Source organism: Lissotriton helveticus, chromosome 9 (assembly GCF_964261635.1).
Source record: "Lissotriton helveticus chromosome 9, aLisHel1.1, whole genome shotgun sequence".
NCBI classification, from domain to species: domain Eukaryota; kingdom Metazoa; phylum Chordata; class Amphibia; order Caudata; family Salamandridae; genus Lissotriton; species Lissotriton helveticus.
Window position 1 is genome coordinate 236,806,083 of NC_136070.1, and position 23,470 is coordinate 236,829,552.

General features: G+C 43.2%; 2 protein-coding genes across 2 annotated transcripts in view; both read left to right on the forward strand.

Annotated features, from left to right (window-relative positions):
- Positions 1-12,322, forward strand: part of LOC144783164 (uncharacterized) — a 68,114-nt gene extending 55,792 nt beyond the window's left edge. The window contains exon 3 of the mRNA XM_078662288.1: positions 11,638-12,322. Within this exon, the coding sequence (XP_078518414.1) occupies positions 11,638-12,201 (564 nt within the window). The 3' untranslated portion in view covers positions 12,202-12,322. The remainder of the gene's footprint in view (positions 1-11,637) is intronic.
- Positions 12,323-20,360: 8,038 nt separating this feature from the next.
- Positions 20,361-23,470, forward strand: part of LOC144783165 (uncharacterized) — a 43,988-nt gene continuing 40,878 nt past the window's right edge. Inside the window, exon 1 of the mRNA XM_078662289.1 lies at positions 20,361-20,483. Coding sequence (XP_078518415.1) covers positions 20,361-20,483 — 123 coding nt within the window. The remainder of the gene's footprint in view (positions 20,484-23,470) is intronic.

The window sequence follows — 23,470 nt, forward strand, 5'->3', positions numbered from 1 at the left end:
TCTTACAATACAGAAATTTTGCCCTTAAATACCAGGCTTTATTTGTTCAGCAAATAAATACAATCTCCTACATCAGATTACAATTTTCTCAAAATAATGCATTTCATATTTCTAAATCAACTTGTAATTTTTAGTAAAGAAGCTTATTTTTCATCAAATAGCCACTATTTTCTGAACATACTCTGGCCTTCAAGTACAATTTCTCATATATATTACCCCATCCATCACGTTTTCCACCCAATAAAAAGCTTGACATTATCTTATAATATCCCCATTGTCAACAAACAAAAGCTCTTAATTGTATGTACATTAATTAGTTTGGTCTGCAATGTCAACATATCAGCTTATTTTTCTCATCAAATACTCACATTTAACACAGCTTCAAATAGACAGATCCAGACGCTCCTGCCCATGGGTGACAAGATCGTGCCGGGTGGGCCAATACATGCCAGGGATGCCCCTCAAGAAGCAAAGGATGCCCGTCATATGCCCATTTGATGTTAGGTATTGCTACAAGATGTCATCAGGGATGCCCACTAGATTTAAAGTGTGGATACCAGAAGGGCCTAGAATATATAAGAGATCTTTGTTCTATACCAGGGATGTCCACTACAAGGCAGGATTGTCCATCTCATATTGTTGTCCAGCAGAAGCCAGGCATAGTTTCCACAACAGGGGATAGCCACAAAATGCCAAGAATACCCTCCAGAAGCCAGCAGCAGTGCCACGTACCAGGGATGTCCATGAAATGTGATTGACCCAAGAGTATTTTAGGTGTCACTGCCGGATGGATGTCAAGGCTGTCAATTGTTAGAAATTGGGTTCCTGGTTGGCTTGGGTATAATCCCTGGTCAAGCAGTAATCACAACCTTAGTGAGGGAATGGCACAAGCAGTCCCTAAATTAACCTGTGCTCTCTCTCTGGTAGCTTGTCACAGATCAGTCAGGCGTAACTTTAGAGGCAATGTGTAAAGTATTTGTGCAACACTTCAAACAGTAAAACCATTAACACATCACACAAAAACATTCCACACCGGGTTAGAAACACAACAAAAATACAATAGGTGGAATTGGAGTTATGAATTTTTAAAAAGTAAACTGTAAAATAGAGTTAAAAGCATACAGCTGGATCGGGTCAAATCCAAAAGTTCGGGCCAACTGCAATGGAGCGCAGGTCCAATACAGTCACAGATCACTCCCACTGAAGGTGTACCTTCCCAAGTTTTGTGCCAAGAGTGCCGCTGGTGGGGAAAAAGCTTGCCGGGAGCAAGGAGAACTTTGCTGACAATGGTCATTGGGAAGCCAAGAGCCGGCCAGGTTTCACGAAAGGGTCCACTGGAGCCTCGCCGTAGTTATCCAGGGCCACGGACAATGCTTGCTGTGTGAAGAGATAAACTTGCAGCAGCTCACGCTGATTCATTGTGCAAGAGGCACGGTTCCAATGTGAATGGGCCCGCTCACAGTTGTGAAGAGCCCAAAAGCTTGACTCAAAGAATCGAGAGCCACACCAAGGGCCCAGGACCTGAGAGGCACCTCTTGGGAGTAAGGAGCTCATTGAAGACGGGTCCAGGGGCTGTGCTGAGCCTGTGATGTACCTGAGGGTCAGATCAGGAGGCCTGCAAGGTAGCACTTTGAGCCACTCTGGGGTCCTGGGTTCAAGATGAGTTCCAGTTCCAGTTCTTCCTTCCGATGTAAGAGGGCAGCTGGTCAGCACAGCAAGTCCCCATCTCCTTCAGAGTAGCAGTCCACCAGTGTGGCAGTCCTTTCAGCAGCACTGCAGTCATTCTTCATGGCAGAGTATCCACAGGTCCAGAAGTATACAGAAGTGGTAGTGTCTGAGATCCAGTTCTTAAACCCAATGGTGCCTCTGAAGTGGGTAAATTTCCAAGAGATGCCTTTGAAGTGCACATATGAACTGCCTCCCTGCCCTCGCTCCAGACTCACTACAGAGAGGTGTGCAGCCCTTTGTGTGGGGACAGGACACCGCCTATTCAGGTATAAGTGATGCTGGGTCCAGCTCCTCCCTCCCACCCTGCAAGGATAGCCCATCAAGTCACACTTAAGCTCCCATTGTGTGCGGCTGTCTATGGGGAATACACAAAGCCCAGCTGTCACTGACCCCAGACATGTGATCATAGACAGGCAGCAGGCATCAAATGGATAAAGCAAAAAAAATGCCAACATTCTAAAGGTGGCATTTTCCGAATTGCAAATCCGACTTCACCGTAAGTTGTGATTTTAAATTAAATTAGGAGTCTTATCTCTCCCCAAATTGGAGATTAGACTTATACATCCTATGGGAGAGATAGGCCTTGCAGTAGTGAAAAAAGATTTTAAGGGTGTTTCACTACCAGGACATGTAAAACTCAAAAGTACATGTCCTACTTTTTAAATACACTGCACCCTGCCATTGGGCTTCCCAGGGCCAACCTTAATGGTGACGTATAAGTATTAAAACGGAAGGTTTGGGTCTGGCAAGAGGTTTAACTTGCCAGGTGTACACGGCCTTTTAAAACTGCACACACAGGCTCTGTAGTGGTACACCTGAGACATGTTTAAAGGGCTAGTTAAGTGAGTGGCACAACTAGTGCTGCAGGCTCACTAGTAGCATTTAATTTACAGGCCCTGGGTAAATGTAGTGCACGTTACTAGGCACTTCCCAGTAAATTAGACATGCCAATTGTTGATAAGCCAATGTAACCATGTTTTAGGGAAAGAGTTCAAGCACTTTAGCACTGGTCATCAGTGATAAAGTTTGTAGAATCCTAATGCCAGAAAAAACGAAATCAGCAAAAACAATAAGTCATAAGGTAAATATTAGGGAAAACCATGCCAATGACACAGGGTCGTACAAACACCCAATGCTAGAGATGCCCACCAGATGCCATTAGTAGCGATGAGACATTTGAAGGCTACAAGTGGCTACTGTATGTAAACGGTGACTTAAGGATGTCAAGAATGTCCAATTAAAGTCAAGGATGCTATCAGAGAATAAGCGTACCCGCTAGATATCATAAATATCAGCCAGATGCCACTGGTACTCAATATAACCCACTGGTGGCCACCAGTTAATAGGGATGTCCTCTTCATACCAAAACACTCACCATATGCAAGGTTAGACCACCAGATGATAAGGCGGCCCTCAGATGTCAGGGATGCCTATCCTGTGCAATGAATGGGTAAACTATACCAGGGATGTCCACTGGATAAGAGAGGTGGAGAAGATGGCATATATGCCAACCTTACAAAGGAGAGATGCCAACCATACAAATATGCACAAACAGATCAATATAAACAATAGCAATAAACATCTACGCAATATTGTATATCCAAAATTGCCTCTCACATTTTGCTTTACTAGTTGCCACCTGTATCTTTGCGAATCTCCCTCTGCTACTTAGAAGCATGATATAGCTTAGCCCCAGAGGGGATGAGAGATGTTCCAAGAATCACAGACACACCCAATCAAATGGCAAAGTGCTGCTGAGCCTGCCTTAAATCCGGTATTTGTAAAGCATGAACAACTTACCCCATAAGATCTCAAGGTGCTGGAGGCCACCGGGGAGATTAAGTGAGCTATTGCCCAGAGTCACATAGTGCTGAGCTGCCACCGGGGATCGAACCGTGAGCCCTGCGCACCGGAGTCAGCTGCCCTGGCTGCTGCACCATACCTCTCCTTTGCTTGCCTTGGCATAGAAAGCGGGAGGGCTGCAAACTGCTTGTCTGTCTCCTTAACTGGATATTGGTGAGCTGTCCGTACAGTCCCAGGAAAAATAATAATAATAATATATATATATGTGTGTGTGTGTGTGTGGGTGTGTATATATATGCGTGTGTGTGTGTGTGTGTACATACATATGTGTGCGTGTATATATGTGTGTGTGTGTGTGTGTATTATATATATATATATATATATATATATATATATATATATATATATGTATATATATATATCAAACAGAGTAACAGTAGCCACTCTGTCGTTATGGTTAAGGTTACCAGAAATGGTATTTCCTCAGAATTTTCACTATTAATAAATAGGTGCCCAATTGACTAATCTCCACAAAAATATTGCGTTTTCTACATTGGAGGAGGATGGAAGGTTTTACGGTGACTGGTCATGGAAAAGCAAAGATAAAAGGTGGTCCCAAAAAAAGTTTGGACATCAATGCATTTTTCCACAGACGTTGAACTCATGCACAGCAGCCAAATGTCCAGTCACATTTTCCATGAAACATTTGCACATTATGGTGTGCTGGAGGTCCTTGTGGCCTGTGAAGCAAAGTCCTGCTTTGAGGATACATTATGCATTGGCTGGTTCTGAAGGAGCTGCAGGGATTCCAATGTGGGTCCTGTGTGGTAATCGAGGATGCCGTTGACAAAGAACTTGCAATTTGAAGGACTGTCTTGAAGAAGTGTCATGCAGTGGTACTTCTGATGAGGCTGTGGGCTGCGATGGAAGCCCTACACCTGGGACAACCAACGCTCTGGTCAGGAGGCCAGCCAACTAGCCCTTGTAGTCAGTCTGGTGGTTCTGGGTTCAAGAGACATGTTCCATCCTTCACTCAGGCTGAAGAGCAGCAGGCAGTAGGCAGGCAGTAGGGCAGCCAGTCTTTTTTGCAGATCAGCATGGCTGTCATTCCTCTAAGATTCCCCACAGGTCCAGATGTGTACTGAAGAGCTGGGTCTAAGGGTCCAATATGTATGGTGCCCACTTTGAAGTAGAGGTTTCTGACCACCCCTGAGGTGTCAGGCATCCCCTTTTATTTTTATTTATTTTAGGAGCTTATATAGCGTGCAGCTACCCCCAACGGGGGTGTCCTGGTGCTAGGACAGGCAAAGGAAGGAGTGGACTCAGTGGATTTTAGTCACTGGAGAAAAGCCAAGTCTTAAGGTCTTGTCGGAAGTGCCAGGGGTAGGCTATTCCAGATTTGGAGGCGGCCACCGCAGAGGCTCTGCCGACCATTCTAGCGCATCGCAGATGGTTGGATCTAAGAGCATGGTTAGATCCCCTTCCCCCCCTGCCATGGCCCCAGCTTGACTGGGATGACAAAAGACCAGTGTCAAACTCTTTGTGAGTGTGCTCAGGCAGAGCCTTTGAGATGTGCAAGTGTGGTAGGTGCATCTCCTCCCCCTCATTAACTCGGAGTGGCCCATCCTCCCAACACTTATTTTCCCTTTGACTCACTGTCTGGGAGCAATATACAAATGTCACAACAAATGGAGGAGTGCCCCCTTGAGGTTGGTTACAACCTCTATTGTATAAGTTAACTAGGTGCATGGCTTGTGACCCAACTTGGGACAACCGTTGTCCTTAGAAGACCCCTCACTCACCAACCTACTTGGTGACATGGTTCATCATCGGGGTCCCACCCAGACAGCCAAGTGCCATCTGGGTGTGCTGCGACACCTGACTACAGTGGAGCTGGTTTCTTGATTTTTTATATGTGCAAATAAACTTAAAATAGGTGTATTAAAAGTTGTTCAATGCTACTCACTCATGGACTTTATTTCGGAGTGCTTGGGCAACGGTTAAAATATATATAGTGGGACACCCTTGCATGATTAGATAGGCTGTGGTCTCAGTATAGTCGTGTTCTATGGAGATATAAAAAGGGGGTTGGTCTACATGTTTCAACCTATGTGTAATTTTAAGGTTTTCGTCAGGACCAGTGTGCTGAAGTCTAGGTGGCGTACACACTCTAAGGTGTACCCTTCCCTCGACATCAAAAGTGCCTAAATCACAAAATTATGATTTATTGTAAAAGGTGTTTTTCTCCTCGATTCCTGGAAAACAACCTGTGAAGAAAAAAGGGGCAAAGGGTTGGGGAAAACAAGCATTTGGTACATACTCGTGTTTATTTGCTTCAGGTGCACCCCGTGGTAAACTTTCTCATGACGTGGAAAAACCTCAAGGAAAGTTCACTTAGTTTTAACTATGATTCATAGCTTACACAGGCAAACATGCGGTTCCTTTTATGACTCATAGCTTTCACAGACAAACGTGCTGTTAAATAACAGACTCAGTCCGTGGTAGTTATTTTTTGCATACCCACACATAAGTTGACGTGCTTGGCTCATACAGATCAACGCATGGGTATCAAACCTCGTGGTCGAGGGGATCGTGAAACAAATTACTCTCTCTTCATGCGTTTGCATTAGGAGATTATTGATTAAAACATACGTAAAAGCATAGCAAAACACACATACGAATGCAGCCGCTCGGAAACCATGCGATACTCAACAGGATTGCAAGAAAGTTTGAAAAAAGGGGGGAAGGACAGGGAGTCCATTTACTAGAGGCGCTCGGATTGCGGGCTTCCTGGGCGTCCCCGGGCCTGCCGTCGGTAATTTCCACGATCTGTGAAAAAGCGGCGGGCGGAGATGGGAGGGTTAGTGTGCCGTAGGGGATGGGCGGAGTGCCCGTTCTGAAACGGAGGGGCAAAGTCCCCGCTTAGTTCTTGACGCATTGGCACTTACTTGTGGAAGAAATCTCAAAGGCAGTGAGCCTAGTCGGTCTGCCAGGAGCCCCGTGAGTGTGGTTTGCCAGCTACTGTGGCTGTGATAAAGGGAGTGAGTGACTTCCGGGTTAGGAGCTTGGTCACATGGGGCCCGGTTGCTAGGCCGACCGCAACCCGTGTCCAGCGCGTCATTGCGTACGGGGATGATGAGATGAGTTATTCATGTGTGAAAGACAACTCGATAAAGTTAAAAATAAGGGTAATACAGTTCAGTAAACCATGGCTAGGCGATTGGTAACGGGACATGGGTACATGTCATGTCACGTGGTGCTCGTTGGTGGGTCTGATAGTATGCGAATGGCAACTCAGTTGGGTTTAAGTGACGAAGACTATTTTACAAAATAAATTTCATCCTCCAGGTAAAGTATACGTCACGGACGCCAGACGTAGGGAACATACTCCAACTAGCATGTGTATAATTCAGTGAGACAGAAATTGTGGGGAACTTAATTTTACGTGTGCAACGTCAGTCATACCAATATCAGTCATACCAAATCATATTGCATTGCAGGCAGGTAGCACAGATTAAAATATAAGAATACAGTTATATGACAGCCGTATGCTTAAAGTCATTCGGTTCGTGGTCCATATTCATGAAGGAATTTGTCTGAGAACAGCATGTTTTTCATGAAAGTGTATATTATGGTTTCGTTGTATGGCCCTCTTGCAGAGATACAGTTTCTGCTTGATCTTAGTGCATAGTTTATTTTGTGAGTACAGAGTTCCACGGAATATTGTCGTTGAGGCCATTTTTATGTGTAGAAAGTCTGTAGATCCAGCGCTGTTCTTTTTCAAACAGCCTTTGTTGTAGTCTTTCTCCTGTAATCCTCAACAAATGCCAGAAACGGGTTACGGGTTGTGCTACCTGCCCGCAATGCAATATGATTTGGTATGACTGATATTGGTATGACTGACATTGCACACGTAAAATTAAGTTCCCCACAATTTCTGTCTCACTGAATTATACACATGCTAGTTGGAGTATGTTCCCTACGTCTGGCGTCCGTGACGTATACTTTACCTGGAGGATTACATTTATTTTGTAAAATAGTCTTCGTCACTTAAACCCAACTGAGTTGCCATTCGCATCAGACCCACCAACGAGCACCACGTGACACGACATGTACCCATGTCCCATTACCAATCGCCTAGCCATGGTTTACTGAACTGTATTACCCTTATTTTTAACTTTATCGAGTTGTCTTTCACACACGAACAACTCATCTCATCATCCCGGCACGCAATGGCGCGCTAGACACGGGTTGCGGTCGCCCTAGCAATAGGGCCCCACGTGACCAAGCCCCTAACCCGGAAGTCACTCACTCCCTTTATCACAGCCACAGTAGCTGCAAACCACACTCACGGGACTCCCGGCAGACCTACTGGGCTCACTGCCGTCGAGATTTCTTCCACAAGTAAGTGCCAATGCATCAAGAACTAAACGGGGACTATGTCCCTCCGTTTCAGAACGGGCACTCCGCCCATCCCCTACGGCACACTAACCCTCCCATCTCCGCCCGCCGCTTTTTCACAGATCGTGGAAATTACCGACGGCGGGCCCGGGGACGCCCAGGAAGCCAGCAATCGGAGCGCTTCTAGTAAGAGGACTCCCTGTCCTTCCCCCCTTTTTTCAAGCTTTCTTGTAATCCTGTTGAGTATCGCACGGTTTCCGAGTGGCTGCATTCGCATGTGTGTTTTGCTATGCTTTTACGTATGTTTTTAATCAATAATCTCCTAATGCAAATGCATGAAGAGATAGTAATTTGTTTCACTATCCCCTCGACCACGAGGTTTGATACAAATGCGTTGATCTGTAGGAGCCAAGCACGTCAACTTATGTGTGGGTATGCAAAAAATAACTACCACGGACTGAGTCTGTTATTTAACAGCACGTTTGTCGGTGAAAGCTATGAGTCATACAAGGAACAGCACGTTTGCCTGTGTAAGCTATGAATCATAGTTATAACTAAGTGAACTTTCCTTGAGGATTTTCCACGTCATGAGAAAGTTTACCACGAGGTGCACCTGAAGCAAATAAACACGAGTATGTACCAAATGCTTGTTTCCCCCAATCCTTTGCTCCTTTTTTCTTCACAGGTTTTTTTCCAGGAATCGAGGAGAAAAACACCTTTTACATTAATTCATAATTTTGTGATTTAGACACTTTTGAAGTCGAGGGAAGGGCACACCTTAGAGTGTGTACACCACCCAGACTTCAGCACACTGGTCCTGACGAAAACCTTAAAATTACACATAGGTTGAAACATGTAGACCAACCCCCTTTTTTTAACTCCATAGAACACCACTATACTGACACCACAGCCTGCCTAATCAGGCAAGGGTGTCCCACTATATATATTTTAACCGTTGCCCAAGCACTCCGGAGTAAAGTCCATGAGTGAGTAGCATTGGACAACTTTTAATACACCTATTTTAAGTTTATTTGCACATATAAAAAATCAAGAAACCAGCTCCACTGTAGTCAGGTGTCGCAGCACACCCAGATGGCACTCGTCTGTCTGGGTGGGACCACGATGATGAAGCATGTCACCAACTAGGTTGGTGAGTGAGGGGTCTTCTAAGGACAAAGGTTGTCCCAAGTTGGGTCACAAGCCATGCACCTAGTTAACTTATACAATAGAGGTTGTAACCAACCTCAAGGGGGCAATCCTCCATTTGTTGTGACATATTAATTTAAGGGGACCAGGAGTTCCCTCCCTACCTTTATGGTTAAATACCCTTTCTCTCCCCTTTGTTGATTAAAAGCAATATACAAATAACATATGCCAGCTACACCCATTCATGTGACCCAGGAACAGGCTGCACGCACCAAATGGTTAGGACAAGAAAACAACAACTTTCTGAAAGTGCCATTTATAGAATTGTTGCTAAAAATCTGACCTTACCATTTTAATTGCAATTATTTAGACACCAACCTCGAACTGTCCGCCTGCTCCAAATTGAATGTTATCACTTATTAAATGTAATAAGGTAACCCAATGTTATCCTATGTGAAAGATAGACCTTAAATTAGTCTTTATACTTAAGCACTACCTTAGAAATCAGATAACTCGTTCACCTCTGTGCACAGTCTTCTCACCTCAATCTCCACACTACCTTAACTATAACTCGCCCCTTATCCATGCACTACCTATACCTTTCTATGCTACAGAAGTTAGAGCATGTGAAATCACTGAATTAATAACAACACTTATGACATTTCAAATTATATGATTTGCCTGAATATTCTGCATGGTACAGTGGTGAGTTAGAGTTAACGTAGTGTGGCGAGTTAGGTGAGAAGACTGTGTACAGAGGTGAACAAGTTATCTGAATGGTAATGTGGTACGTATGGATAAATATGAGTTATAAATATGACATATTACTTTGAAAGTGGTGCTTAGCTGATAAATTAAAGATATAACTATAGTTGTATGATTTCTAAAGTTTCTGTAATTTGAGTTGTTTTTATACAAACATAAAGAAATATTCCCTGACTATAACTGATCTTTAACTGTTGTTTTTTTGTGGTAACCCCGTAATAACGTCCATGGCTATTTGCATATTTTCAGTGCGTATTAAATATGAAAACAGCAATTTTATGTAGAAAGCCATATTTGTGTTACACAAACTGTGGTTTTACAGGCATACACTTTTTTACTTTTCCAAGAAAGTAACTCTTCTACTAAGAATGTGATGTGAGAATTTAGAGTAGGAAAACCCTCAAATAGTGGGTGCATTCCAAAATGTATTTTCTTGTGGCTATTCACCAACATTTCATCAGCCTAGAAAAAGGCCAGAGATTTGAAGAGCTGTAGTAAATACATTCCAGGATTTGAATAGGAACAGAGGAATACTTTTACAAATGGTTGGGGGTGTAGGTGTTTTCCCAATGGGCACAAAAAATTATGAAAGTGCAGATGCTTTCATGTAAGACCATTGCCCGTGCGCAACTGTATACTATGTATATGTATGGATGCGGAACTACTTTCTCATGTTCGTAACGAGAAATCACAGATATCTTCTACCACTACTTCTGTGAACCTCTGTCTGCCAAGCCTCACATATATACTCCTGGAAACCTTAGTGAATTACCAAAAATCACATGTTTAATCCAATGTTAACAAGAAGGTCTTCAACAAAGTTTTTAGAGGGGTTTTTAATATCTGTCTCACTTTGCACTTTTAGTACTTTTGAGTAACATTCATAATAGTCTTCCAATGGAAATACACATACAGGAAACTCTATTATGCTTAGCTTCTAAATAAATTAAAATTAGGAAATAACATAAAGTAGATGTAACCATTTACAGTTCATTTATATTATTTATTGTGTTGTTAGAACGAATGACAAGATATGGCTTCTCCCTCCTGCACCCTTGTGGGTAAAACAGGAGCAGAGTTGAGGACGCAGCATTCATTGATGATCTGCTGAGATCTTTATTACCATATGTGACTTCTGATCTCATTGACGATGTCATCAATTGCGTAATCAATGGCAAAATGTTTGGTGTTACAAATCTTTGAAAATAGTTGCTGTACTAAAAATGGTCTAAACTGTTCATGATAATACAAAATTTTTAAAAAAGTAAAACAAAAATGGAAAACCTTTCATTTTATTTACGTGCTCATACGCTGCGTGTAGTTGTATGAAAATTGTATTCTTTTATATGTTGTTGCCGTTCCCAAATCAAGGGCCAATATTACATAAGATAATTAGGTGTGATTGAATTACTGTGCCATCACAAGATGCCATATGAGGATGCCGGATTATACCAAGAGACTTTACAAATGGCATTTTTGCAACAGGAGACAGAGCCTCAAAGTGGGAAAATATAATTTTCAATAAGGCTCTGAGAATCCTTGCACTGGAACTGCTGAAATATACTGGGGTGGTTCAAATGAGACAAATATGCTTGTTCTTTAAAGGTTTTGTATTATGCATGTTATTGCTTCACTAATCACCCAATAAACATGATGACTGTGTACATTGTGCATGTGTATTGTGGATGCTTCTATGTGGTAAATGACTGTGCTTTACACTTAACAGATTTTGATTCATTTTAGTTAACCATAAACTGACCATCTCTCATATTATTTTCTATCTCTTTTCACTAGGGAAAAGAAAGTGAAGGAACATGCGGAGTTCAAACAGACCGCTACAGACGAAAGCAAGACCAAGGACAAGACAAAGGACAAGATAAGGGTCACGGCCAACAACAAGGGCAAGGAATCACTCCTGGCAAGGAAAAAGATTATGGAGCAGGCCAAGGTCATGGCCAGGAACATGGGAAACAAAGAGTTGAAGGAACATGTCATGGAGTAGCACAGGGATCCGGTCAGGGAAAAGGTGAAAGATATGACCAGGGAAAAGACCAGGGATATGGTCATGGAGAAGACCAGGGGAAAGATCAGGGATACGGTTGTGGAAAAGACCTGGGAAAAGACCAGGGAAAAGACCAAGGATATGGTCAGGGAAAAGCTGAAGATAAACACCTTGGAGGTGGCCTGGGACAAGAGCATTGGCAAGGCTGTGGAGAAAAACTAGGAAAGGGCCAAGCAGAGGACAAGGGAAAGGGTCAAGAACATGGAAAAGAAGATAAGAGTCTTGAAGAGGGCCAAGGACAGGGACATGAAGGAAGGTGCCGGGGTAAAGACATGGGACAAAAGCAGGGAAAATAACTCAGGCAGTTTCTAGGAAGAGAACGTGACAAGGAATCCAGAAAATAAAAGCTGCCATCCATTATTGCATGCTGTACCACGTAGGCATTCAACATGCATCTCTTCAATTAAACTGCCCTAAAACTATGCAATCAAGTTCCATCTCGATATTAAGATGTGATATTGTTAAAATGGATAGAGTTGCAATGTATACTTTAAAATAAATGCATGACTCAATTATCACCTCTTCAGTGTATTTTTTGCCGAACATACATTTTTATTGCTATGTTAACCCATACTATCATCAATTATGTAGAACATTAGAGAAAAATATTTGCATTGTCAGCTCCTGGAACATACTGCGTATTTTTTTAATTAGGCTTAACTTCCTTTCAATAGCTCAAGAGCTCAAACTAATCAAAACCACATCTACGTTGTTGATTTCTATACACACAGTGCTTTGAATTTGAGAGAAATGTAGTTGTGCAACTTTATCTCTCCCATCACAGGATCTAGGTATTCTTTAAAATCCATAGGTCGTGGTCATGGTACAAGTCCAGCCCATTCAAAATTCTCATGCACACATAAAATGCCCTACACAACACACAACCAGGATACCAGAACAGCCGCTTACACTTTCACCAACCCACCAGACAACCATGCTCTGCCTCACTCTCACTAATCCACATTCCTGCATCTGCAAAAGCAAAACTGGAGGCCCCTTATTCTTCCACATAGCACCCAAGACACGGAACGACCTTCCTCAACACATCAGAGCCGCCTTCTGACTTCCTGAATTCCTCAAGATGCTGAAGACCTGGTTCTTCAGATAAACACCTCAAGGACCACAAACCTACATACTGGCCCAAACGCTTGGATACCCCTTCGGGTGATTAGAGCACTACATAGATCAATATAACATAACGTGATGAGCTTCTGTGGCCTAAGTGACTCCCTTACATTCTACACTCAGCTCTCCCTTGTGTGAGGCAGTATAGGATGAGATACTAAGAATGTAGCAGTATTCAAATAGAAGATATAAGGAAAGAGATGCAAAAATAAGAAGAAAAGCTCAAAATAGGGGAAAGTTGAACAGACAGAAGAGAAAAAGAGCGAGAGGTGTTAGAAATTGATCTGCTTAGTGTATTTTTCACTATAATTCTTTGTTTCGAACTTCTGGGTTCTTGACATCTTGTGTTGAAAGAGACCTGTTGAAACACTCCTAAACACATATTTGGTGGTAAAACTGGACACCTTTTTTTAAATGCAGCCTCTGAAATTTTAACATTGATTTGACTGCTTCTCAGAGCCTCACACTTCCACTGGAACATAGTAAGATATCAGTACCATATTGTAAGGCAACACCACCCTGCCTGTTCCATTTGGGTAAGTTAGAAATTGTAGCGCATTATATTTTTTCCACACTTCATAATATATGTCATCAATCTTAGAGCGATTTCTCGATCCCTAACAGTTGTGCTGCAGTACTCCTGTTTCATAAGGATAAAATACAATAAAATAGAATATCATATTGGCCTGAAAAATAACAAGAGATGAAATATTTTCTGTAGGTCATTAGTCAACTGTTGTTATTGTTGTGCTTATGAGATATTGAATGTTGTAAAACTGGGCCAGTTTAAAATAATATTTAGGCATTCAATCGTTTGACCATATGACTTCCCATCTGTTCAGGCCTCTTAGCAAAACTCCACCTACACTGTTAGAATCCTTGTATTTGATGGGGAACACTCACAATGCCCAGTAAGAAAGGTTTGAGTGAAAATGCTTGCTGTCCTCTAATGTACTAGTGAAAACCTGTGCCATCATTGTTTCAAGAAGGGTTTAATTCCAGACTCAACCTCCTCTACTCTGTGTAGCATCCGGAGGAAGGGCCAGCAGAAGCTTAAATGCCTTTAAAGTAGGCTCAGCTGAACTAGTTTGTGGCAGGTGAAACTGGATAGCAGAAGAGTTTCTCATGAATGCCTCAAGTCATGCAGGACTTTTATTTGAACAAAATTCTCGTATAAGCAAAGTAGCACTGGACATGCTCTTAAAACAGGAACTATTTACAACAAGGGGTGGTGATGGACAAAGTCTCTGAATTAAGCAGAGTACTCTCACCCAGTCAAGAGATCAGGGCTAGTCCCTTGCTCATTGCACCATCAGGATCCAAGCAAGCCGGGCCGAAGACTCTGTCCCTCACCACCCCTTGTTGTAAATATTTTTGTCCACCCTAAGCGTGGAAGGGTATACTCAGACATGAGTCCCTTGCTCATTGCACCATCAGGATTCAAGCAAGCCGGGCCGAAGACGGCTGTAATGCCAGAAACCGGTCCCCGGAAGCTTGTTTCCTTCCCAGTGTAAGAATTGGCTTTTGTAGTCTGGTCTGCCCTGTTCCCATGATGCACTGGGCCAGGGACAGACTAATTTGCATACAGCCAGGTTCTGAAACTGGGATGGTGCAATGAGCTAAAAAACGGTGTTGGATCTAGCCCTGATCTCTTGACTGGGTGAGAGTATTCTGCTTAATTCAGAGACTCTGTCCCTCACCACCCCTTGTTGTAAATATTTTTGTCCACCCTAAGCGTGGAAGGGTATACTCAGACATGAGTCCCTTGCTCATTGCACCATCAGGATTCAAGCAAGCCGGGCCGAAGACGGCTGTAATGCCAGAAACCGGTCCCCGGAAGCTTGTTTCCTTCCCAGTGTAAGAATTGGCTTTTGTAGTCTGGTCTGCCCTGTTCCCATGATGCACTGGGCCAGGGACAGACTAATTTGCATACAGCCAGGTTCTGAAACTGGGATGGTGCAATGAGCTAAAAAACGGTGTTGGATCTAGCCCTGATCTCTTGACTGGGTGAGAGTATTCTGCTTAATTCAGAGACTCTGTCCCTCACCACCCCTTGTCTTAAAACAGGAACTGCATCAGCCTGTAGAACAAAAGTGGGAATTTTGACCAATGGAACTTTGTATAGATTGTACTTAGATAACCTAACATATATATAATGCCCTTCTTTTACAAAATCTTGCAAGGAAGGCTAATGGCACTTCAGAACTAGCCAGCAAGAAGCAAGAGGAAGACTTTGACTCCCAATAGCTAGAAGCAACCCTGCTTGTCTGAGGAACACTGGAAGAACTAGTCCTACCTCTTCCTGAATTGCTCTTACCCAGACATGATTTCCAAAATATAGAGAATAGATGTTCTAAGGTCGTGCACAGAGTGATGGGGACCAACCCTGATTAGGGCAGATGCCTCATTGCCAGACATACTTGGCCTTAGAATGCCCAAAGTCCAGAAAGTTCAGATAATCACTGTTACCTAGAGTGCACACAGAAAATTGTGCATCAGTTTTGGGGAGCCTCTTTCAACTTATTGAAACAGGATTTGGATCTCCACTGTAATGTAGGTAAGTATTGTAAGACATGTGCTATTGTTACTTAAACTATGTGTTGACTTTTAAATTCACTAGGGTATGCACTGCCATTATAAGGGAAAGGGGTGGATACAAGCGGTGTCACATTGTGCTACTGCACTGAGCTGGCCAGTCCTTACTCCCTCCCTTTAACACAGTAGTAATTCATGTATTGTACATTACGGGGGACTTGCCATGAGAGACTCAAATAGGTGACGGTAGATTTGGAATTCACCAAAAATACCATGCAGTTATTCACAAAATTAAATCAACTGAAGAGGTCTGTGTTAAATATTGGAAAAGTTGACTAAAGAAGAAAATGCTCGTTTTGGGGACATTATGGTCCCATATATTATATTAGTGTTTGGAAAAATTATAGTAACAAAAGCCAAAAGTAGACGGAAAACACTATTTGCATTATTTGCACGTAACAGTTCATTTCTTATGTTCTTAAGTAATCCCTGAGAACTACTTTCATGTGTATCAATCACAATCCAGTCATGAACTTCTACAGTTTATCTTCAATGCCAAAATATGTTTATCCTTAACTCAGACCGCTACACAAAAAGTGATACGGGAATCCAAACCACAAAATGAGGCTGCTAACTGTTTGAAAAATTTAATTGAGCAAAGTAACATCACAACTTGTGAACCAAATGCCTGTAATGAAGAGCAAAGCTGATGCAATCAATACCCTGTCCAAACTATTCCCATGAAGGTTCTGAGTACGAGGAGGCAGTGTGATACCTTATAGCTTGCACCCAATTGGTTTCACCTGTCTTTTGGTAACAGCTGGTTACAACAATGAGTTCACAGTTGAAAGGGAAGCCATGGGGCCAGTCAATCCCATTGGGCTCAATGGCAGATGCAGGACAAAGTCATACTCCCATTTTTAGCATTAGGGTTCAAATGGTGATTCCAACAGCAATAGTTAGGATATCATAAATTACAGGGCTATGAATCCTATGTTACAGGACTCAACCTGACCAGCCTCATCCAACAACAAACACCCAGGTGTCTAAGGTGAAAGGGGGGAAATCTTGGAGCTCCTTTTGGAAACAGGAATGGTTGATACTGGCTTCTACAAAATCAAGATAGGGTTGATTGATCTTCCTCCAGATATTCTCCTGTGCATTATTAGGTCAATTGTAGAGGTGCTCACTAATAGCCAGTGGGTCAGGTGTTCACAGAACAGGTTGAGTTGCAGATGTGGGCTCGCTATCAGGTGCAATTGTTCAGTATCTTGGGCACACACTGAATTTTCTCAGGATCTGATGTTTTTGAGATTCGTCAGATTTGGTCATAGTCCACTGGGCTGCAGGACCTTGCGGATCCTGGACAGCCTTTCACATTGAATTGTCTTCCATTCGGGTCTCAGTCAGCTAGGCCTACGTCTGGTCTGCAAGATCAGTGAATAGTCCTCGGCAATATGGGCCGCACAGCTCATTTTTTCCAAGTAGGACACAACCGAGGATTTAGGCATCTTCCCATCCTTGGGGGAAGAGGAACTTTACATCATGATACAACACCTCTTATCAGTTAGCACTGCAAAGCTTCTTTTGTCATGACAGACAATGTTGATAATAAAAAAGGGCGGGATTCATATGATGTACATTTAGGTAAGATGCTTTTAACTCGATTAGACCAAAGGCTAAGTAAGCAGTGAAGTTTCCTGATATTATTTATAGCATTCAAGAATTAATGTTCACATCTTTATTTTTTTGGCAAATGGGTATCTAAGATGAACTTCGATTCACCAATGACAGATAAATGGTCAGTGAAGTGCTATACTAGTGGACCTATCAGTTTCCTGTTTCGAAGGAAAGAGAATTTTCTTGTTTAAAAACTATGGGCCACATGCATCAAAGTAGGGAATTGTGAATCCTTAATAGCGATTATTAAGGAATCGCAATTAGGGCGTCGCCATTACCTATGCATGTAGGTTTTGAAAAACAAAAAATTGTGATTCCTACATATTCCTTAATAGCGAATCTTTAATAGCGAATTGTAAGGGAATGCCTTCCCATGCATTCCTATGGGCCTAGGGGTCCATAGCAATGAATGGGAAGGCATTCACAATTTGCGAGTACAAAATAGGTACTTGCTATTGCGAATGCAATTTCAAGGGTGATGGGGGCCAAAAGGCCACCCTGTTGTACAACCAAAACAGGTAAGTGTGCACATGTGGCGCACACATAAAAGCATGTGTGTGCGCCACGTGGCACTTAGAAAAATGCAAAAAAGTGAATTTTTCTAAGGATTTGCAAGTGACCACCAACTTCAACTTGGTAGAAAATTGGGATTCCTAAATGCAGAGTCGCAATTTCTTCTTGCTTCCTGCATTGCATCCAGGGAATGGCAATTTGTGATTCCCTAAATGCATTTGCAAAATAGGTCATCGCAAAATTTGGGATTCCCTATTGTGCGATTTGCTTTGGGCTTGATGCATCCCAAATGGAAAAATACCGGTTGAACCGGTCTATGAATCAGCCCGTTTGTGTCCGGTATTTTGCTTGATGCATGTGGCCCGATAGCCTTTGTGCAAGATATATTTATGCATTATATACAAACTCTCAGCAGTCAATACTAAGCTTCACCTCAAGATATGACTGGTCTGGTCCCATTTTGTCTCACATTAAAGACTGCTTTCTGGTGTACTGTACCTCATGGAGCTTGTAAAGATGATTTCTAACCTTCCCAAAATGTAGGAGTTGCCATATTCACTCTGAAGTTGACCATGACCCCCAACTCAATAGCTTGCAGACTAAGTAAATAAAGTGGAGCAGATTAAGTATTATTCTCTTTAATCTGTTACAATCTGTCTCTATAAATAATGTTCCCTCTGTCTTCTGCCATACTGTGGCAGATGTACTATTTCTGCTTTCTGGGCTAAACCTACAAACTCACAATCAACACCATTCTGCATTTATCAATACTGATTCTATGTGAATACATTTATGTATTTCTGAAATTAACTCTGCTCATTGCAAAATAAATGATAGATAACTCTTTAAAAGAAATGCTGTAAAAATAAGCAAAAGACATGAAGCTAAGCCCATCTGTCTCCTATTTAGGAACAAGTGCCCTTGGAAATTGGTTAAGCAAAATGTGATTGTAGCTAAATCTCAGGCTGAATATGGTAAAGATGGTGGTCATTCCAAGGTAATCATTGGTTCCACTCTGTTTGGCGAAAGGACCCACCCTCTATAATACTAACATGAAACTTGTGGGATTCACACACATTCCAGTAAAATCAGACTTCTACCTAACGGTAGGGGTGGCAGGGTGGGGGTCATCAATAGGGCCTCCTGCCAAATTGGGACCATTGATATGGATCCATTTAATGGGGTGGAGCTACTTGGCCTGGCTATAAAAAATGCCGCTGGGCTTATCTTTACTGGGGTAATCTGTGATAGACCCCCTGGGGTTTTTACTTCTCAACAACAACAATCGTTGTTAACCACTCTCACCAACATGGCAGCCACTGACAATAAACTAATAGTCCTAGGGGACTTTAATCTTTGGCTAAATGGTTCCCTTGATGCGGGGTTTCTTAATCTACTCCACTCGTGCCAAGGCCTGGGCCTTTTTCAGCATATTTTGGGTGCTACGCATAAGGGGGGTCATAGCCTTGACCTTCTCTTCTCGGGTCCTCATTTGCTGCACATGGGGGAAATCTCGCCCATGGACTGCACAGACCACTTCCTAATTAAATTTTATGGTAATTTTTATGTTGCCCAGACCCGGCCTGCATGTACCACCACTGAAATTTGGTGTAGGGACTGGAAGACCCTTGCGCGACTGAGATCCTCAGATCGGATGTTTACGGTCGGAGACTGCTTTTCCTGGGACAAACAGGTCGACAAGAATTTTGCCTCGTTGTGCCTCAGGATTACTACGACGGTAGACTCTCATGCCCCTTTAAGAAAACGTAGTCATAAAAGCAGAGCCTCCGCCCCTTGGTTTACTGAGACTCTGAAATCCACTAAATTAGCATGTAAACAGGCAGAGAGGAATTGGAGGCGGGGCTACAAGGATTCAGACAGGCTGCTTTGGAAGCTCAAAATTACAGAGTATAAGACCTTGATTCATAAATCCAAAGCAGAGTACTTTTGCTCCACGATTTGCAATGCTTCTAACAGTTCTAGGAGCATTTTTTAACATTCTGAACAGCCTCACCAGTCCCGATTGTTCCAAGAACTCGATACCCCCTTCGCAGGAGCTCTGTGAGAACTTGGCTAATTTCTTCAGAGAGAAAATTGAGATAATTATCAACGATCTCAAAATTCCAGCTGCTCCCATACTCTGGGAGATCAGGCCCTGGAGGGCGGGGATAATGGCCCCTGTTGGCAGCCTGCGGATCAATTATCAGAGTTTCTGCCCCTTGGGGAGGAGGACTTCAGTAGGCTGGCACGGGGCATTTCCTCTGGCTTGCCCTTGGACCCGGTCCCGCACAAGATCTGGAAAGAGTATGAGGGGGAATTATTTCCTACGCTTTGACTGATCTGCAACCAGTCTTTGGCCAGCGGTGTGGTACCCGCTCGCTGGAAACAAGCTCTGGTATCCCCACTGCTGAAAAAAACATAATTGGATACAGAATGCTCTAAGAATTACAGACCAATCTCCTTGCTACCTTTTCCTGCAAAGATTGTCGAACGCAGGGTCAGTGTGGCACTTTCTAAACATCTGGAGCAATATCAGCAGCTTGAGGAACTGCAATTCGGCTTTCGCCTGGCCCATGGGACGGAGACAGCTCTGGTCACTGCCATGGATGAGCTTCAAATGCGTGCAGACAGAAGTCAGGCAGCAGCTTTGATCCTGCTCGACCTGTCTGCCGCATTTGATACCGTCAACCATGTGACCCTCCTGAGTAGACTACGCAAGGCCGGGGTGAGAGGCTGTGTCCTACGCTGGTTTCGGTCCTTTCTGGAGGATAGACAGCAGGCTGTGTCCCTGCCCCCTTTTCAATCTGCGTTCTTCCCTGTGCCGCACGGGGTCCCTCAGGGTTCGGCAATCAGCCCCATTCTGTTCAATTTTTATTTAAAACCTTTGATATCTTTGATCAAGTCATATAAGATCAATATGATCAATTATGCGGACGACACTCAACTGATCCTCTCCTTTGAGGGTGAGGACTCGACACCGATGGAGGTTTTTCATGAGTGTCTGCGGGATATTGCCGGCTGGCTACAGGACAACTCCCTCCAATTTAACGCCGGCCAAAACTGAGGTGCTTTTCCTTGCGGGGAACAGGGTCCCGTGTCCCTTTCCTGACAATTTCTACCCTCCTGAAACATTGACTAAGGTTTTGCCAGTTAAACCTGTGCATAACCTTGGCATTATGTTAGACAACAAGTTGACCATGGAGGCTCAGGTTGCGAATACCGTGTCTTGCTGCTTTGCCCTGATTAGGTCCCTTCGCAAGATTATGCCACTATTACCGACCCACGCTCGTGCTTTGGTGGCCAGATTTACAATCTTGAGCAGACTCGACTATTGTAATGCCCTCCTACTTGAGTCCCCCAGCCTTCTGTTAGATAGACTGCAGAGAATTCAATCAGCGGCTGCTAAAATGGCCTTGGGTTGGCCTAGAAGAGCATCTGCATCGGCAGCTCTGGCTGAACTCCACTGGCTTCCCCTCAGGCAGAGAGTACAATTTAAGTCTCTCTGCCTTGTGTTTAAAGCCCTTCATGGACTAGGCCCTAGAGCATTGCAATCTAAATATGCCTGGTACACCCCCACCAGGGCGCTTCGTTCTTCCGCTGCCCGGCTGGTGAGAATCCCTAGATTCAAGAAAGTCAGGGCAGGAGGAAGATCCTTTAGGGTGGCTGCGGCCAAACTCTGGAACAGTCTACCTCTGGAGATTAGACAAGTTGACAAACTCCTCCCGTTTAGAAAATGTGTGAAGACCTGGCTGTTCCCCATTGGCTGAGTTCTTTGGTTCTTTCCTGACTCCTCTCTTCCTCACTTCTCATGGAGCATCAGCGCCAGGATGCCTGCAAGGTGACAGTGCGCTCTATAAGACTTATAAATAAATAAATAAATAAATACATTTTACAATAAAGGGAAAATTCCTATCCTGGAACTTAATTACACCAATGATAACCTTTTTCCTGATTTTACTTATCACAGAATTCTCTTCTTCCTTTTACAATACTGTGACCTACCTAACTGTGCTTGACATAGTCCATACTGACACCCGACTAGCTGTGACGGTGAAAGCCCAAGTGACCTCACTTTATAGCACTTTAATCCAAGTCACTGTGAATGTGTCCTCCATCAGAAACATGCCTGTTACACCTTTGCAATAGGTAATACATCATCTTCCATGATGATTACATTGTTCCTTCTCTCCTTCTTCCTGGCTATTAGAACTGAACACAAATAAAGAGTCCCATTCTGACACATATTTCACATTCCTTGTTAGTGTTTGGACATATGATACACCATGGAAGGTGACCGGTACTGCTAAACCATTTCTTTCTAGCCTTATTATGGATATTGCCTAAGGGGTTGAAGACCTGCTCAAGCAGCAACCACAGTCCTTATAATGGTGAACCACAAAACTCACCAAATTAAGGCACTCCTCAGACAGCAGGGCAACGCTCTGGTAGCAGTAGGGCAGTCTTCCGGTAGCAGGGCACTCCTCTTTCCATAATGTTCATAGGTCCAGGAGTATGCTGAAGAGTGAACAGGAAGCCCAATATTTATACCTGGTGCCAGGGTATGTTTTAGGAGGAATATCCTGTCCTACCACACATCTTCCCTTCCCCGGTCAATACTCACAGAATTCTGGGGTGGCAAAAGGCTAGTAATGGGTTCCTTTATTGTAACATAAAGGCAAGCCATTTGAAGAGCAAGTGGGACAGTGTACAGCTTCAATGCTCGCACTTCTGGCAGGATGGCTCATCCTGTTCAAACCTAAACCCATTGTGTGTCACTCTTCGTCAGGAAAACACAAACTTCAACAGCACAGCCATTCACAGTCATGTGACCCAGGATACTGGCAGAATGCACAAATGGTTAGGACAAGAAAAAAACTGTGCTCTAAAAGCAAAAAGAAAAGAAGAAATGATGGATGGAATGCTGAACAAATCAAAAGTTCAGGCCATCATGTTTTGCTCACCACGCCACCCCAGTTTGGACCCATCAATATGCAAATCAGTTCTGACCCTACTCCCCATAGGAACAGTCCAGCCTGAACTGCTAAGCCATGTCCTCCAAGGACCAGAAACAAGCATGGTGAAGCTTAAATATTAATACAAAGCACAAACTCCATCAGGCTCACATGTAGATTATTTACTATACCTGTACACGGGGACAGCTGGCTTGGTAACCAAGTGTCCAAATTGCTGAAGTCAAGCACAGCCTTTTACGTCTTCAAAAAACAAAAAAAGGTGTTTTGGTACATGTCCAATAAAATTACTAGTTCTTCAAAATTTGTTCTGAATTATGAACTAATACAGCATGTGATTCAACATCAGACAGTACAGGCTTGCACAATTATTAGATACAGGGCCAATCAGAAGAAGCTAATAGTGTGTGCCACCTGCATGGTACAGGGTGGTGCTACTCAAATGTCCAGAGTTGGAACAGTGGGGATTTCCCAAGCATAAGAAATGAGGTAACCAATCAGAGGTAGACACTTTGTCTCATATGCTATGGTAACAGTGCCTGTAGTTGACTAGCTAGCTAATGCATGTTGCAAGTAGTGTTCTTGAGCACGCCTTGCATCACAAGCTGTCTAGTTTATCCAGGTATATTACTTTATGCGATATCATTCTATTTCTGCACATTTAATTCAGGCTTGTCATCATTGAATTTCACAAATCGTAACCAAAACAAAATTGATTCCACATAAAATAAAACATGGTTCC